Source organism: Nyctibius grandis, chromosome 9 (assembly GCF_013368605.1).
Source record: "Nyctibius grandis isolate bNycGra1 chromosome 9, bNycGra1.pri, whole genome shotgun sequence".
Taxonomy (NCBI): Eukaryota; Metazoa; Chordata; class Aves; order Nyctibiiformes; family Nyctibiidae; genus Nyctibius; species Nyctibius grandis.
In genome coordinates, this window is record NC_090666.1 from 41431744 (window position 1) to 41449775 (window position 18032).

At 38.5% G+C, this 18032-nt stretch overlaps 1 protein-coding gene across 1 annotated transcript in view; it reads left to right on the plus strand.

The window, feature by feature from the left end:
* Positions 1–18032, plus strand: part of EPC2 (enhancer of polycomb homolog 2) — a 48951-nt gene that overhangs the window by 22219 nt on the left and 8700 nt on the right. The window contains exons 3-10 of the mRNA XM_068408095.1: positions 3474–3619; positions 6365–6571; positions 7345–7493; positions 7802–7934; positions 10553–10744; positions 11035–11124; positions 12950–13095; positions 13195–13538. Of these exons, the coding sequence (XP_068264196.1) occupies positions 3474–3619; positions 6365–6571; positions 7345–7493; positions 7802–7934; positions 10553–10744; positions 11035–11124; positions 12950–13095; positions 13195–13538 (1407 nt within the window). The remainder of the gene's footprint in view (positions 1–3473; positions 3620–6364; positions 6572–7344; positions 7494–7801; positions 7935–10552; positions 10745–11034; positions 11125–12949; positions 13096–13194; positions 13539–18032) is intronic.

Sequence of the window (18032 nt, forward strand, 5' to 3'; positions counted from 1 at the left end):
GCCGACTTGGGTTAGATTAACTCCTTACAGTTGCACGCAGCAGTTAAAGAGTGATGGCCTTGCGTTTCCTGACACTTGGAGGCTTCCACAGGCTGCTGAGACTTCGTGGCCTTCCTGTCTGCATCGAAACAGGAGGTGGAACGCAAGTATTGCTTCAGCGTCATTAACCTGCGGCCTCTGTGTAAACCCCCTTTCTTTGAAAGCGAACGATATTGGCAAGTACAGGTCATGACAAATAGTGTGAGAAGCATTGCTAGCAAAAGAGCAGCATTGCTAGAAGGTATGAAGAGCAGGATATGTGACAAGGGCTACTGATGTCTTTTTGTATAAGAAAATGAGACTATTTGATGTAACTTGTTCCTGGCAGGTACATGTTGGAAACCTTTTATCTTGTCGTTTTGATTATTTGTCAAAATATTTTTGTAGAGTTGAAATTCAGGGTGTAGTTTTGTGTTTTGTTTTGGGGTTTTTTATGGATTACAGGTGGTTTTCCAGTTTGTCAGCACTTCATTTGTTATTTGTGAAGTCTCAGAATGACTGCTAAGAGAGCTGGTGATCTATCAGCAAATAATTTAGTACTATGCATGAAGCTAGGTGGACTTGACATGTTACTTAGCCAGTGGTTCATGGGGGCAGAAGAACCAATATAACAACAAGAATGGGAGGTTCCACTCTTCTTCCCTGTGCCACTTTCGTTGCATACACTCCTGTGTGTCTTGAACTGGTCCTGATGCTTACTGGATACCTCTGCAAACTGGTTCAAGTTGCTACCGGTGAGCAGTGAGAGGGAGGGACTCTCCTGCTTTCAGCTGAGGTGCACCATAGGGTCACTTTAGATGTTGCCAGTGCATTAATCTGCCTTCTTTATTTGAGATGGAGATCTCACCTTCTGATCACTAATATTCATAATACATTCCTGAGGTTGATTGGTCTTCTGAGTTGCTTGTCGATGGAGTGGTTGGGCTTTTTATTTTCTTCTTGCTAGTCTTGGTGTCTCCTGCTACTTGCATCTCACTTGAGCCTGTCTGATTTTGTTGTGGAAGGTAATTCAGGAAGATGCATGGTTCAAGAACTTCCAGCAACTCTTCTTTCCTCGTTGTGGAAGTGAAGGCAAGTTTACTGGCACTGCCTACAGTGTACGGGTGAACAGCGTCACGTCTTCTCTGTCGTGGGGATCCTCCTGCTCACTGATACTCTGGTTTAGAAAAAAATGACTTGAAATATTTTGTTTGCAGGGGATTACTGAATTATCTACTGGCAGGTAATAGGTTGACTTTTTTTTTTTGTGTATGTAAGGTGAACATCTGTCTGAGGGTAAAGAAGCAGTACCTTTTCTGGACTTTAATGGATTTCTGTGCATTCCCACATCATCTGTGAGAATAGGGTTAAACACCTGTTTTTTGGAGTAGAGACACCTGCTTTATTAGGAGAGCTCTTCCAAAATGATGGGAATATCTGAGCAGAGTTGTTTGAATGTGATTTCACAGTGTACATTAGGCCTGTAGTAGTTTTATAGGCTCTGGGGATGGTCTTGGGGCAGGGGAAACTTGCAATTTCCTTTCTGGTGAAAGAGGCAGTTTGTGCTTAAGAGGTCATCGAACTACAGAGTGTAGTGGAGGGGAAGTGCAGTATTGGGCATCATTCTGCAGGAGCAGAAGTGTGAGCTGCCGAGGTTGGACTTGCCTGAATCACAGAATCAACCAGGCTGGAAGAGCCCTCTGGGATCATCGAGTCCAGCCATGGCCCTGACACCACCATGTCAACTAGACCATGGCACTAAGTGCCATGTCCAGTCTTTTCTTAAACCCCTCCAGAGATGGTGACTCCACCACCTCCCTGGGCAGCCCCTTCTGTCTAATAACCCTTTCTGAAAAGAAATGCATCCTAATGTCCAACCTGAACCTCCCCTGGTGAAGCTTGAGGCTGTGTCCTCTTGTCCTATTGCTAGTTGCCTGGGAGAAGAGGCTGACTCCCGCTCCACTACAACCTCCCTTCAGGTAGTAGAGCCTGGGAGAGCTCTGAAGAGTTTTGAAACTCTGGTGAATAACAGGCGGAGTCAGACATACTCGGTCCACATTTGAACAGTGGTCGGTGCTGTGTGAGAGAAGGTTTTTCCAGTGCTGGAAAGCGGAGTGGAGGTAGGGAGGGTGAAGGTTACAGCTCAGAAGGAACAGTTCAGCCCGGTTCAGTCTGTGGCTGGTGTGATGCACTATTGGTGCCAACACTGTGCTCCCAGGCGGCTCTGCTGGGAGCGCACAGGAGGAGCTGGAGCGAAGCTTACAGGAGCTGAAGATGATACGTAGCACGCTGGTTTCATCGAGTCCAGCACTGATACTTGGCAGCTAGTCCGTTGGTATGTGGCTAGTCTCTGTCTGTTCAGCTCTCCGAACAGGATCGTGTGGCGGTCACCCCAGGCACTGTTAACAGTCTCTCTCCTCCCGTAGTTACACCCTGTTATTATTAATCTCTTCTTGAAATAAATTTTTATAGTATGTTTACAGTGTGTGTGTCAGGCCAGAGAAGCCTTCTGACCAAGTGGTGTTGTCTTAGTACAGTTGAGCACTGTCTCTTCTGAGAGGTAGCAGCTTGCAGCTGAAAATGGTAAGGGACTGCTTGTTAGCACTGCTGTATCTGATGAGTTCCCATGCACAGCCAAATAGATTAAATGCTGGTACTTGTTGTAAAATAGAGTTTCTGCTGTGTTATCTGAATGGTAACTTCCTTCTGCTTTTAGTAGGACCAGAAACTTTGTCTAAGTATGGAAAATGAATAGCACAATCTGTAATGAAGACATGAGCTTTGCTGTGAAGTGGGGACTTACTGTTTGGAGAGTATAGAGGAATATTCAGGTTGACACCTAGAGTTGAGTTGATTTTGGAGAAAAAGGAAAAATTCCCACAGGATTGGTCTAGCAGTTTTTACAGTTTGTCGCACAGTTGTATGAAGGAAAAAGTTTAGTCTACTAAGTATTTGAAGACTATAGGTTTGTTGAAATATTTAAAAATGGGCAACTGAAATTATATTAGAACTTCAGTGTAGTGCTTTTTCTCCAAGTCTGGGATCTGATTGAAAATTATCTGAATTGTTAAGTATCGTGATATCCTGGAGGAGCTGTATTATAACAGCATTAAGAAGTATTTTGCTCGTTTTGCAAAGATACATTAAAGTTTCTGTATCTCTATGGTAATTTTTTAAAGTTTTTTTCCTGTTACCCCTTCAAGCCACCTAAAGTGAAATTTCTTTGATTTCCCTCGTACTGGAAGCTGGAGACAAGCAAGTTCTAGCTACTGTCTTGCAGCTCTTATATGGGGAAACTTTTTAGCATAAAAAAGTGTTATAGCAGAGATGTGCTAATCCAAAATTTCATCCATCGTTTTTGACTTCTGCTTGTCAGGTGCATGCTTCTGTATTTCCATAGCGTGTTCTTTTCCAAGCATTTCACTTTTTTTGGTACATGTATGTTTTTGTTTCAGCCTTTAATCTGGACAACGAACAGCCAGATTATGATATGGACTCTGAGGATGAAACCTTACTGAACAGACTGAATCGGAAGATGGAAATCAAGCCGCTACAGTTTGAAATAATGGTTGACAGACTCGAAAAAGCCAGTTCTAGTCAGGTACTGTACTGTGTTAAGAAATGACTGAGGTTTTTTGATTTGAGTTTTGTGGTGACGTGGTTCTGGGTGTTTTTTGTTTTGTTTTTCAATTTGTTTTATTTCTTATTAACATGGTAAGTGTGTTTGTGTGAGTCTGCGGTTATACAGAAATCACATTGCTGTCTCTTATTGTCAGTATTGGTAACTTATTAAAAACAGGTAGGGAGGGAGCTTGTGGGGGCTGGTTGGGAGGAGTTGTTTTTAAATTTTAATTCCTAACCACAGTATGTTAGAGGAGACAGTTTACAGCATCTTGTTTCACCTGTGTTGGTCTGGAAGAAGCTTGTGGCGATCAGTAGGTGTATAGATTTGGCTATAAATATATATGAGAATCCAAATTCTTTGTTTCACTTGCTACTAGTGGACATTGACTCCTGTTGACGTTTGAAAGTTGGAAGCTTAGAAGCACAGACACTGAAGCAAAGCATCTGTTAAGTTTGGGCCCTTGTAGTAAAAACTGCACAGATGCAAGAAAGTTAGACTCCAGTTTGGACTCGGAGGCTGGTTTCCTTGCTTTAGAAGCAAGCATGTGCTGTGTGTTGTCTAGTCACTTATCAGAAGGGTACCAGTATCTTCATAGTCAGTTCCTGAGGTGTTCCAGGAAGCCAGTGTGTGGAGAAGGTTCTTAAAGCCAAAAACATTACTCAAAAACTGCATCTGAAGGATCAGCTTGTGAAAGGCAAGTTTGAAATGGGTAAAGTTATTTCTCAGTGAGGTGGATGCTTTGCAGGAGTGAAAGGTCCATTGTAGGATCCGTAGCTCTGCCTCAGTTACTTAACCTGATTTAGTTCAATGGTAGGTGTTAAGAGGCCAACATGTTGTATTCTCTACATCTTAGAGCAACTTGAACAAGGATTAGGTAAAGATTTCTCACTATGCGAAGAAGATGAGGTGTGAAGAAAAAGATTGCAGAGTACATTGGGTGATGCTTGTTGAATATGTGGTACTCTGGTATCTCAGAGCTTTGATGTAGACACCCCTGTTTTGGCTTTCAGTTAAAGTGGTTCTGGTTATTACTTTTCAAGACTGATTTACATCCTTCTTATGCTGATTTCATCTTCCATTGCTTGAGTAGTGAAGTTAAACTTAAGAACTGAAAGATTTTTTTTTTTTCCTAAAATAAAATATTACGAGAATATTAATATTTCTGCTTAGGCAGCTGCCCCTTTCTCTTTGCCTTAAATGTAAATAACACTGAAGCATTACAGAGAGGTGAAGAGTATTTTGAACCAGAAAGTGCTTATTATCTGCATCCATGTTACTGGTGGTACTTGCAAAAGCAAGCAAGCAGGGTCAAAATTTAACTTTTCTAACAGTGTATTCAAGGCAAGTGAGTTTTGTTTTGTTTTGTTTTTTTTTAAAATATGTTAGTGGAAAAAAGGGAGCAAAGAACAAATGACTGAAATTATTTTTAAGCAGTATTCACAGTGATGGAAAGATGTTTAAGTTGTGTAGTAGCTACACACACAATCCTATCAACTTTTACATGTAGATAGGGTATGCTGTTGAGTAGTTGTGTTTGATTAACCAGGCTGATGTCCATTCTAGGCAGAACAGCTGCAAAATCGTTGTTTTAATGCTGCACAAGGTCATAAGCACAGAGGGATTGGTGACCTCCTTTTTTTTTTTTTCCTTTCTTTTAAAAACAGTTAAATGTTTTTCTAATTCTCCTGTAGATTGCAAGGGTTTTATTCTATTCTGGCTGCAATTAACACTTATGTAGCAGCAATGGTTACACTTAGGATAATCTTATTTTTCTGAAATGTATTGTTACTTCTGCTTATCCTAAGGTAGGGACAAGATTTAACATAGTTTGACATGTTGCAAAACTGCAAATGTAAGTTCAGTTGATACTTCTCAAATTAGGGGGAAGATGAAGTGCTGTCCAACTTCTGTTTTAAGTAATACTAGAGATAAACTATATTTATTTAATGAATAGGTTTAAGATGATACAAGCTTGTTCAACTAATGTACTAGTTAATGATGGTTTTTGCATTTATTTAGTCTTATTTCCATGTAAAAAGCTGAACATAAAAAGGAAAAAAAAAATGTTATCTTTTAATTACCTATGTTTAACTATCTCCTACTGAAATAACTTACCTAAGAAGTGAACGTCTTTGTGTCTCTGGGCTGTAATAAATGGGGATGGTCATTATCCTTTTCTATCACAAAGTAAATGTTTTGGGGGAAAAAATTAAGAAACTAGTTTCCTTCAGAATATGTTCTGTCTACAGTAAAATATCTTCTAGGGGAATCAATATTAAACTGCAAAGAATCATACATTAATAATGGCTAACCAATAAGAAACTACTTTTTTTTTTTAGGAAAAAAATAGTCAAAGTGATTCCCAAATCATGATGTGCAGCCTGTACTAAGTTATTTGTATCCTGTGCTTGTAATTGTTTCAAACAGTGTTTTCAGATTTCACGAAAAATTGATGAAGTTCTAGACTATTGTATGAAAGTTTCTGAGAGATGATGGTGCTGGTTCAGAAAAGTTGGGAACTATATATTTAACTTAGGAATTCCAACTGGTGGCTTAAGTACTTCAATTTAGATCAATATTTTTTCCTCCCTTCATTCTCTTGTGCTAGAAAAGAATCAAGTTTATTTAGAAAGTGTACAGGAAAGTGTGCAGTGACTTTCTCCCTGCACCACCACCACCCCACCCCCATCTCAGTCGCACCTTTTGCATTTTCTCTTTTAGCTTGTGACACTTCAGGAAGCTAAATTGCTGCTAAATGAGGATGACTACCTTATCAAGGCTGTATATGACTACTGGGTAAGGAAACGTAAGAACTGCAGAGGGCCATCCCTCATCCCCCAAATCAAACAAGAAAAGAGGGATGGCTCCACCAACAACGACCCTTACGTTGCCTTCCGGAGGAGAACTGAGAAGATGCAGACAAGAAAGGTAACTCGTCAAACTTTACTGGTTTAATTTGTCACTTTAAATCCTGCAGTGATAGGAATCAGTGGGATTCCTATCCAGCATCTTGCAGGATCTGTGCTGTGGTATCCAGATTGTCTCTATTAATAGTTGCTAAACTTCAGACCTGCGGGATGATGTGGTCCATGTGTGATCCATCAGGTCTCTACAGACAATTTACAGTCTGTCCATTTTCTAGAAAGCTGAAACTCAAAGGGCAATTTATAGGTATTGGCACATACTGTATAGCTACAGCAGCTGTGGGACTTGCTGGGTTACAAACTTCCCCTTCCATGAAAAAGGGAAAAACGATCTTCCATTTGCCGTGGAGTAAATAGTTCAGGTTTTGTGTTTGTAGCGTGAATTGATTTGAACTCAGAAATCTGTATTTACTCAGCATTTTACAACAACTTCGTATGCACACAAGCTGATTGTGTGCAGAATCAAGGTGCAAAAGGTGTTTTAGTAACCAAGTCTTGAATTCCTTGTTCTGACAAACTTCCACTGGGGTGATATGGAATCTGAGCAGAGAAAGCACAGGGGTGAAATGGCTGACAAGTTATTTTTCAGCTTAATTTTCAAAGTTGGTTTTTGTTTCCTTTTTGTGGCTTTGTTTACCAACTAGCTCATGCTTTAGGAGGTTTCTTCTGAGTGTACTCATATGATCTCACTTGCAGCAGCACTGTGTAACTTTTTTTTTGCTATTTATGCCTCACAGGTTTTGCTTTTGACTTAAAAGTTGTTTAATCTTTCAATAGAATCGAAAGAATGATGAAGCGTCTTATGAGAAGATGTTGAAATTAAGAAGAGAGTTTAGCAGAGCCATAACGATTTTGGAGATGATTAAGAGAAGAGAGAAAACAAAACGCGAGCTGTTGCATTTAACGTTAGAAGTTGTTGAGAAAAGGTAAAATTGCAAGTTAAATCTGTAAGAAGTTATTTATAACACTAAGGTTTTAATTTCATCAAATAGGTTTGAAAACACCTCCTGTAATTTATTTCAGTGTGGATGCTAGTCTTCTGCACACGTGAATGGCTGAAGGCTTTTATAGCACCACTATATATATTTATATATATATAAAAACTATATATAGTTTTTATAGAACTTCAGAAGCTAAAATAGAAGGGTGTTATGCAGACTGTTTGCCTGTTTGGTGTCTTCAAACATTTCCCAGGGGAAATGCAGTATTATATTTTTAATCATGTTTTTTTGAGGTACCATTTGGGTGATTATGGAGGTGAAATCCTCAACGAAGTGAAGCTTAATAGACCTGAAAAAGAGATGAGCACAACTCCATCCACTCTTCATAATGGAAATCATCACAAAGTTCAAGAATGTAAAGTTAAGGTAAGCTTTCTTCTGCTGCGAGTCTTTCGTTACCTGTTTCACTGTTCCCTTGGATATACCCTGGAGATGTTTGCATTGGAAAACTGAGTAGGAGGCTGACCTACTTGAAAGGTAGGAGACCAGGAGACTGCAATGCTTGCTTCCAGTTTAACGTTTGTTGTCGTTCACACCTAAGTTTTAAAACAATTGGCTGGTGTTGCTGTTTGTTTCTTTAAACAGCAGCATTGTAGGAGTCTGTTTTCCTTCTCAGTTCTGTCTCTTTCCTTGTGAGGTGATGTAAACATGAATGTGTTACATCAGGACCTCCATGAGATTGCAAAGTATAGTGAATTATTTTTCCTTCTCCCTTCAAAGGGAACATAGAGCACTGAATTTTTCTAGTAGGGTTGTCCATGAGTACTGACTGACCCTCAGTCAGTGCAAAGGTAGTCCGGAAAAATACAGGATTTTACTGAGTTACAGCTAGAATGCCAAAGGATTCCAGAAACTATTCTGCACTGTTCAAGTGATCTTTGATTAGTAACATTTCCAGGCACAAGAATGCAACTGATATATCTTGTTGACAGCTGAAAAAATTTGCAAGCAGCTAATGTTTTGACAAACACTTACTGGCATTTGTAGTAGTTTGTTGTTACTGAGGCCTGTACACTTCCCAGTAATACCGAGCAGGCATTTTTATATCTGCCACAGCTTGGCCCTTGGTGTTAGGTAAGTAGGAAACACAGGAAGGTGGAAGGAAGAGTGGCTGAATTCAGGAACCTTTAGTTTCTGCACAGGGATGGAAGGCTGCTCTGGGAGAATGGGTGCAGAAGGATGTAAGACTTGAGTTGCTGTGTCACACACTAGTTATGCTGTACTTAACACCACTTTGACAAAGTCTTCCTTTACTTTTTTTTTAATCTGTACAGAAACCCAATGGATTAGTTTTATTTTTATAATTGGCCTTGTTAGTAACATCCAGAGAAGTAGTACTATAAGAATAATCATAGCTAGAAATGCTGAACTTTAATGGTTTTCTTATCTCATGAAGAAATGTATTCCACTCAAAAACCCAAACCAAAAAACACATCAAAGGGAGCTCTGTATCTCCTGTCACTGTTCAGACCCAGTACTGAATGAGATCGCAATGCTTTGTGTACTCATTACGATCTTCCTAGAGGACAGTCTCTACATCTGTGCAGAAGAGAATTAAAATACTTTTTTTCCAGGAGGATCCTAGTTAACCATGGCTGTAGCTGTTGCTCCTGGTGACGTGCAGTTCCAACAGAATTAAATGAAAGATAGTGGTATAGTCGTAAGCAGCTTACACTACAAGCAGCAGTACCAACAAATGTATCCATCTCAGGTTAATGGTTTGAATATGACCAAGTTTGGGGTGGTTTTTTTTCAGTTTATACAAGCACTAATTGCAAAATTAACTGCTTCCAATCTTCGCATACTTGTATTATTACAAATGTTGTTCTGCTTGTCTTGTTTCTGCTTCTTCATACCATGTTTCCTTTAATTGTTACTTAAGCCATAAGTATCTCTTGCCCTTCTTAGGCACTATCTTTGCTTTAAAACATAAATCCTAGAGGGTCATGTTTTTAAAGCAAACAAACAAAACCCCCAAACAAATTAAAACCAAAAAAACCAAATTTCCACTGCAAACCATTTTAATGTCATCATTCCAGGTAAGCTCAGTGTAGAAAAAGGATAAGACCTGAAGTTTCACTGTTAATGTGGCAGGAAAAAAAAAATGTACCCATGTTAATTCAAAGATGTGTTTTTGAGGCAATAACCTGAGCTACTAGTTACTATGAAATGCTTGGATGTAAGGCTGGAGAGTTGGAGACCTTGGAAATGTGAATTTAGCACCCGCGGCACCTAGTGGTCACGGGGCTTCGTGGAGCCCCCTCGCCTCGGTGCTCGCACAGGAGTTTCTCCTCTCTGCTTATGAAGCTGAGCTCATTACTGGAGTTCATCTCAGTCAGGAGCTTATCGATAAGTGGTCATTTGGGGAAAATTTGAACAGTTTTTCAAAACTGCACTGGTTTTTACTTGTAATTGAGAATTTGGCAAGTGAAGTAATCTTTCTTTTCATTTAAAAGCTTTGAAGTTTAATAGCATTTGTGTTCAAGTGAATGGTTTAATATTGATGGAGTTGCTTACTACAGAGGGTTTATGTTAACAAAACCTTAAGTAGCAAAACTGAATAACATTACATCTTTTCAGAAATATAAACTATCCGAGAAACATGAAACAAATCAGATCGTTTCATTTAAACATATCTGAGCATCTCAGAAAATTGAAAATGCTTGCCGTAGAAACCTGAGATTTCAGAAAATAATTGGAGCAGGATTTCCAGTGACAATATACTGAGTGTACTGCAAAGCAAGGAACCTCTTCGGTAGTCACATGGCTCGAAAGCTTTCAATTTGTTTATTAATTAAATATCCATAAAGATGAGCAGAGGCAAAGTTCTGGTTTTAAAATGTTTTGAATAAATTTTGCATTATGTGTCTGAAATAGTCTGCAGATGCCGCATGATGGGAGGTTTTGGAAGCTAAGCAGTCACACATGAGAAGAGGAAAGGTTAATTATTTTTTTTTAATTTGTTGTTTGTTTTTCACAAACAGCATCCTCATCATTCATCTCTGAAGGAGGAGGTGTCCGATGTTGTACGTCAAAAGAAGAAGTATCTCAAGAAATCTAAAATAGAGTGTGTAGTAACTCCTCAACAGCCCTCTGCTGAGCCCTTGCCTGTTATCAGCAAGAGTGATATTAAGCAGTATGACTTCCACAGCTCCGATGAAGATGAGTTCCCGCAGGTAATGCTCTGTTACAAAACCTCAGCGGACAGAAGGCAGACATTTCAGTTGCCTGTGGTTTGGCCAGGCTAGCTTGAAATGGAGAATAACTCTGTTGGACAGTGGTTATGTATAAAAAATACTTGCATAAACCATGAGTTTGTTTTCTTTTTCTAAGCCATGTGTCTGAGAAGCTTGCATTTAATTTATAAATGTGGCAGCTCATATTATGTAAATATAAACTTGTATAATAAATAAATTGTAGTATAGAAATGTGGCAGTTAGAAGAATGACTTTGCTTTCTGGTCTAGGTACCCTCACCAGTATCAGAAGCAGAAGAAGAAAATGATCCTGATGGACCCTGTGCTTTCAGGAGAAGAGCAGGATGCCAGTATTACGCTGTAAGACGATCTGCTGTTGGATTTAGTGTGGGGATTTTTGTTCTGTAGCTTTTTAAATTTAGATTGGCCTAGTGCTAATGTAATATTTCTTCTGTTCCTACTTTCACCACCAAAGCCTTGATGATTTGGTGAATCCAGAGAATAGTTTGAATTTTCACGAGAATTTTCCTCGTTGTGTTGTTCCTCTGTGATTACTCGAAGGCAATACAACGTGTTGCCTGCAGACCAATTCAGCCACTGTTAAGAAGGGAGAGATTTTTTTGTCCCCCTCAGTTTTCTTAGTACATCATTTCTTCCCAGCTTGTAGAGCTCGTTAGAGTTAGATACTAGTTGTACCAGATCCTACTGGGGCATTGAGTAGAGTCTGCTATTGAAGCAGAGGTGTTTAATCTGTTGAGGATTTTTTTCCCACGTAGTTAAGTAAAAATTTTCTTTTGAAATCAGTGCAAAATGTAGATATATTGAAAAACATTAGATTGCAATTGCAAGAATGAGCAGAGGACAGAGACTAGTTATAGATGTCCTGTCAGCATCTCAGAACCCCTGACAGTGAAGTTTTTTTCTCAAGCATGTGCCAAAAGAAGTTGAGATGACTGAAAACTTGTATTTTCATTCTTTTCTGTTACTTTCCCATTGCTGTTTAGAAGCAGGTTATTTAACAGCCTTAATGTTAGCTTTGTGGGGTTTTTAAACTACTGAAGCCATTTGAGTTCTGGTTAACTCTTAACATAAATTAATAGAATCTACAGCGCTACTGCTGCTGTAGGTTTAGCCTGATCACAAAAATTGATTATTTTAATGAATATTTATTAAGCTGTCATGTTTCAGACAGCGCAGAGCATTTCTGCTTGTAAAGATTGTGCAGTTTTGAGTTCATAATAATAACAAAGATATTCATGGAGTAATAAAAATACCCTGAGGTAACCTGCCATGGCAAATACGCTGTCACCATCTGGTAATTGAGTGCTGTGTATGGGAACGAAGGCCATTCAGAGCAGTGTCTGTTACCTTTGGCAGTATGTGTTTCACAAGTAAAACTAAACTGTAAATTTACAGACCCCTTTTGCAATTACTTACGCACTTAGGTTGGGAATTGTCACTTTGCTTTGTACAGCTGGTGATTCAGTGGGATCCTCGATAAATGAACAGGCCTTCTTGCTATTCCCTTTGTCACAATAAGTACTAGAAGTATTCTTCTGTAACACAATACTTAGCACTGGAGTTGTGCCTATAGTCTTAATGTATTAATTATTTTTCATAAACTCATTTTTAAGTACAAAAGCTTTTATGCTACTGACTCTTACTATGGGATTAGACAAATTTGTGAGAAGGGTAGGCCCTCAACTGATCACAAAACATAGTCAAGATGCAGCTTTGCCTGCAAGACGTCCTTTGGCTTCTAAGAGCCTGAAGCTCAGAGGCTGTAGCAAGAAAATAACTTCTCCCTGTGCTTTATATCTTGTGATGAATCACCAAAAGAGCCATTATCAGGCAGGAGGTACTGGGCCAGATGGACCTGTGTCTGAGGAGGGCAGTTTTACGTGCTGCTTAGTAGAATAAATTAATTCTGACTTGTTCTATATTTTGGTTGTGGTGTCTAGTTTTGTGACTAATCAAGGAAAGAGGATGTTCTGCTTCATGAATTCATGTATTTTTTAAAAAAAAAATCTCCCAAGTTCTTTTATGATCTGAGCATATTAATGAAGTGATAGTTCTGTGGGCATTTTCTATCCTGTAGGCTGTGCACGATAATCATGTACTAGTAACCTAACCGAAGTATTTGCCCTAAATGAGTGCAAAATTGCCTTTTCTTTTTTCTTTACAGCCTCGTTTGGACCAAACTAATTCTTCATGTGAAAACTCAGAATTGGCAGAATTGGACAAACTGAGGTTCAGGCATTGCCTTACAACCCTTACAATTCCAAGGAGATGTATAGGATTTGCAAGGAGACGAATTGGCAGGGGTGGAAGGTACAGTTGCCTTATTTTTACTCTTCATTCCCCCTCAAAGGATAAAAATATTGGAAAGAGACAGTTAAACTAACATCTTTTTTCCTCCTCTTTAATCAGGGTTATAATGGACCGAATATCCACAGAACATGATCCTGTCTTGAGACAGATTGACCCGGAAACGCTGAACAGTTTTTCAAGCTCTTCCCAGACTTTAGACTTTTCTTCTAATTTTTCACGGACCAATGCTTCCAATAAACGTTGTGAAAACAGACTGTCCCTTTCTGAAATACTAAGCAATATCAGATCATGTCGACTGCAGTGTTTTCAGCCAAGGCTACTAAATCTACCGGACAGTGATAGCGAAGAATGTACCTCAAGGAAACCAGGGCAGACTGTGAATAATAAAAGAGTTTCTGCAGCGTCTGTAGCTTTATTGAACACCAGCAAGAATGGCATATCAGGTAGGATTTGAATTCTTCTGGAACTTAAAATATTGAATTCCAGTGGTTTTACTTGTGACTGAACTGATAACATCTTCAGCAGTGACATGTACCTGAATCAAAGAGACAAGCTAATTGCTTTGTATTTCTTAGAACATACAGAAATGTTTCACAGTCCTCTTCTTCCTGCTGTTATTTCAGTTTCAATAGAATCTGGATAATGTGCTGGGCTTAAACATGCATCATCCAAAAGAGGGATTCTGCTCGTATTTAGGAGTTGCTTAGGTGTGATTGAGTCTCAAAGACTTTAATTGGTCTAACCTTGTTTAAGGAGAGAAGAATGCTCTTTATGAATGCAAAAGAAAAGCAGGTGGTTTCTTGGAGGAGGAATGTCTTTTTTTGTTGTTGGAGTTTTTCTTTTTAAAAGTTGCCAGAACATCTCAGAAAACCAGTAGTAAGTTAGTAGGCATACTGAGCAGGTGTGAAAAAGTCTGAAAACAGCACTTTCTGTTCATATCTGTCCTAGTAAAAGTTTTGACACTGGAAGCATACAGTGATGCACCTTCTCTGTTGATTTTTCAGAAAATCCTCAGCCATTGATTAAGTGTGATAGGTGATGGCCTTTTCCCTTAAATGTCAGCTCTCTCACAGCCAGTGCAGCCATCTCTTATACAGCTTTATGAGCTGATAGCTCCAGAGGGGCAAGACAGCAATTCACATATAAACGGTTTTACAATTAAAAAAAAAAAGTTTCTTGTAGTATCTTCACAAGAATATAAAATATACACAACAGTTTTGATCTTTGTGGACCCTTTGTTAGCGATTTGTGTATAGAAGCACTAAAGTTGGAATAAAAGCCACCAAAAGAAAAAATTGCTTTAAGCTTACATGATCAGTCTTTACATCACTTACTTCATGTACTAGGAGTTGAAATTGCTGAAGTTTTGACACTGTCACTTCTTTATAATCGTAAAAAGATGTATGATTCTTTAAAAAGCTGAACAATTTGATGCGTGCCAAAAGAGATCTACCAAACATTAACAAGCATCTGAGTATTTTCCTGCTGTATTGTGTATGTACAGAGTTAGGTATTGTAAAACAGGATCATTAGATAATATAATAGGCTGATTCTGAATTCCATAATTAACTTTATATATATGTGGAATGATCCGTCTCTTTCAAAGTCAGTTGCAGGATTGGGTATTTATTCTTCAATAACATACCTTTAGAACTCATTAATTAAATTTATTGAAGACAAAACCAGTTTTCTCTATGATTTTAAAAAACTGAGCGTTAGCTTATTAAGTGACATCAGTGTAGTACTGACCTAAGCACAGAATATTTCCTTTCATAACTTTTCAGTGTACTCATTGCAACCTTTATATTGTTCTCTCTCTCATGAAAAGATTTGCACAAGAATATTTTTCTGCTGTATGAAGAGAACAGACATAATATGGTCATATTTTGTATAATTTTTTTTCGTAAGGAAGTTGAAGGTCTGGAGAGTTGCATCTGTAGCAGCAAGGGGCAGTTTTGTGTGATGGGATTATTGGTAAGCATCAAGAGATGTCTTTTTAAAGCAAATGCAGAAAATAGGAATGCTGTTTATCAGAGTTAAGGATGTGAAACAGACTGTGAGGAACAACAAAGAATTTGCTGGTAGCTCTTTAAGTAACAAGAACAAGTAGTACTGCAAGATTTCTATTTGCTTGAATTAAGTATGATGGCACCAAGGTAAGGAAAGTTGCTTAAAAAAGATAGAGGTTAAGTTGATTAATTTTTTCATAGAATTTGTCATGGTAATATAATAAATATCAATCAATTGTTTAAGGATTAGCTAGATGTAAAACTTTGAGGCTTTGAATTCTGCTCTAGGGAGACTTTTTTTTTCCCCCCACCCTGAGGGTGAAGTCTACCTAAAAAATATTTTGGGATGGAGGAGAATATTTTGGGATGGAAGCTGATATATCTGATTTGAATAGTATATGAAGAAATGAGTGAAGGAAAAAGATTGAAGAGCTTTGTGAAATCTCTGTACCTGGCGTTAGTATAAATGAAGATTGCAGCAGTGGAAGGGAATTCCAGTAGCTAGAGGAAAGATGGCACATAATAAACGTTGTCATTTTTGGTTTCTTAAGCACTATATTCAGGGAAAGGGGTGGGCTGTGTTTCAGTAGGAAACTGTGTATACATAAGAAAAAAAATGTCAGCCCTTCCCGATTCAGGTAGTACCATCAACAAGAATAAAAAGCCTAAATTGTTGGTGCTACATGGCAAAGTAATGACAGAGCAGGTACACACATGTGGACTGGCACTAATGTCCTTGCACTGTTAGGGAAAGAGAACTGAGGGAGAGGATAGAGAAATACACATTTTAGTGATGGGAGAGGCTATAGAGAAGTATCTAAAAAAATGCATAAAAACAAATCTGTTGGATCCGAGCCACTTAGTAGAGGAATTGCAATTAGCTTTTGGTTTATAATTTTAGAAATTATCTGAAGAATACATTTAGATTAGAATAGAGATCACTCAGTAGTTGAAGTACGTTATGCAGGGAAATTTATGGTTATGGAAGAGCTTTTTCTTTCCAGATTTAAATTACAGATCCTATATTTCTGGTAAAAGATCAGATGCAATAGACAACAGAATTCTTCACCAAGTAACTGAGCCAGCAAGAGGCACTGCTGTTAGATTTTCTTGTTAGTAAATAGTGAGTAAATTTTAAAAGGGCTGGCCAAAGTCTGGTTGTGCATTAAATGAGCACAAGTACTGCATTTATTAAAGTAACTCTAGGAGATGATTGTTGAAATTGGTTGATTTTACAGCACACTTACCTGGAAGCATAAGGCTGCGTCTAGAGGAAACCATGACAGTAGTTAAACTGATTGGGTTTGTGTTTTTCTTTTAGTTTAGAGAGGACTTGGAGTTGCATGCTTTGGTTTTCAGTGCACAAGAATATTTAAAGTTACCTCTGCATTATATTTTTCACTTGTATTAATGAAGCAACTCTTGCTCTGGTATTTCCTCAAATGCAAGGCATTGTACAAACAGACTTATTTTAAAAATGTGTGACTAGTCTTTTCTTAAAAATGCCTTATCAGTGCATGAATAAAGAACTGCTGTTTCAAGGTAAATTACTCTCTTGCTCATGTTATAAGAACTGCAAATGGGAAAACTGAATCTGAGGAATTTTAAGAGACAAGGTCACTGAAACGATGTGATCCCTTTGATCGGTTCTGTAAACTTTTTGTAGTCTTACGCACTCTCTCTGGAAAAGTAAGCTGGTCTCTTTGCCAGAGACACCTCCAGAAGAATTCTCTGTTTAATCTAAAATGAGGTAAACTGATGAGCTAGGGATGCATCTGATCATCGGGAGAGATGGTGGAAGAAGGAGGTTACAAGGAATTTGTAGATGGTACTACTTACAACAGCTAAGTAATACTTAACCTGCTGGCTGAGTTCCTAGAGTGCAACTCAGGTGACTTTTGGGACTGAAGTAAGAAGTAGACTTTAGGGCAAAACCTTCAGCAATTTGTAGTGCAGTCAGTATGTGGCGTTTGGCTTCCAGTCTGCTTCAGCTGTCAGTTCCAGTGACCCTCTCAAATAGTTACCTGTTTAGTTACCATGTCCCTGGACACAGAAGACAACTGCAGATGATGGCATTCTTGGCTGAAGATTTTGCTTATGGAACAAGCTTTTAACCTTTTAGAGGTTTTGGTTTGTTTGGGTTTTTTTCCCCAGAATTAAATACAATGTAGAAGTAATTAATGATATACCACTTTTGGGGTGGCCTGAAAGATGATCTTTGATTAAAGCCTTCAGATCTTAAGAGAAGTGACATAATAATCCAAACCAAAGCTGTCAAAGAGGAGAGGAGCCTGGAAGACTTAATTTCACATTGACTTTTTTACCCTTTTGGTTGTAGTATTTCAATACAGTCAGGCTATGGTAAAATAGAAAATCCTGATATTTAGCAGTGGGAGCTAAAATTCTGGTGAACAGAACCTTTTATAAGAAGTATAGAACACTTGCACTTAACTACGACCTTAAAGGCTACGTTGGGATGTCATAGAGGTTTGCTGTTTTTTTCTTTTTTCTAGGACCCTTCAGTTGTTTGATTTGGCAGAAGCAAGTGGTATTAAATGTGCTAATGAACATCTACTGTTTTATAGCAAGGCTAACAGCTGAGTTCAGTCTGACCACTGAATAAATATCTGGTGGTAGGTAGTGAACTGAGTGGAGTTCAAACACGTAAAGGCAGAGTAAGCTATCATTGCATTACTACAGTAATCTTCCCTGTGCATTGTAATAGAGTGTTTTGTGACTTCGTGGTCTGTGTCAAACTGAGAAGGAAGGGAGATTGAAAACATGGGATTGATAATGTAGGCTAAATTAGATGATCCTTGGATGTGGAGACTGCTTTCTGTATTATGTCTTTACGGTCCGTAGAAGAATGCAATTTGAGTGTAGATGAATACCCCTGTACTGCAGATAAATAATAGCTAATTACGGCTA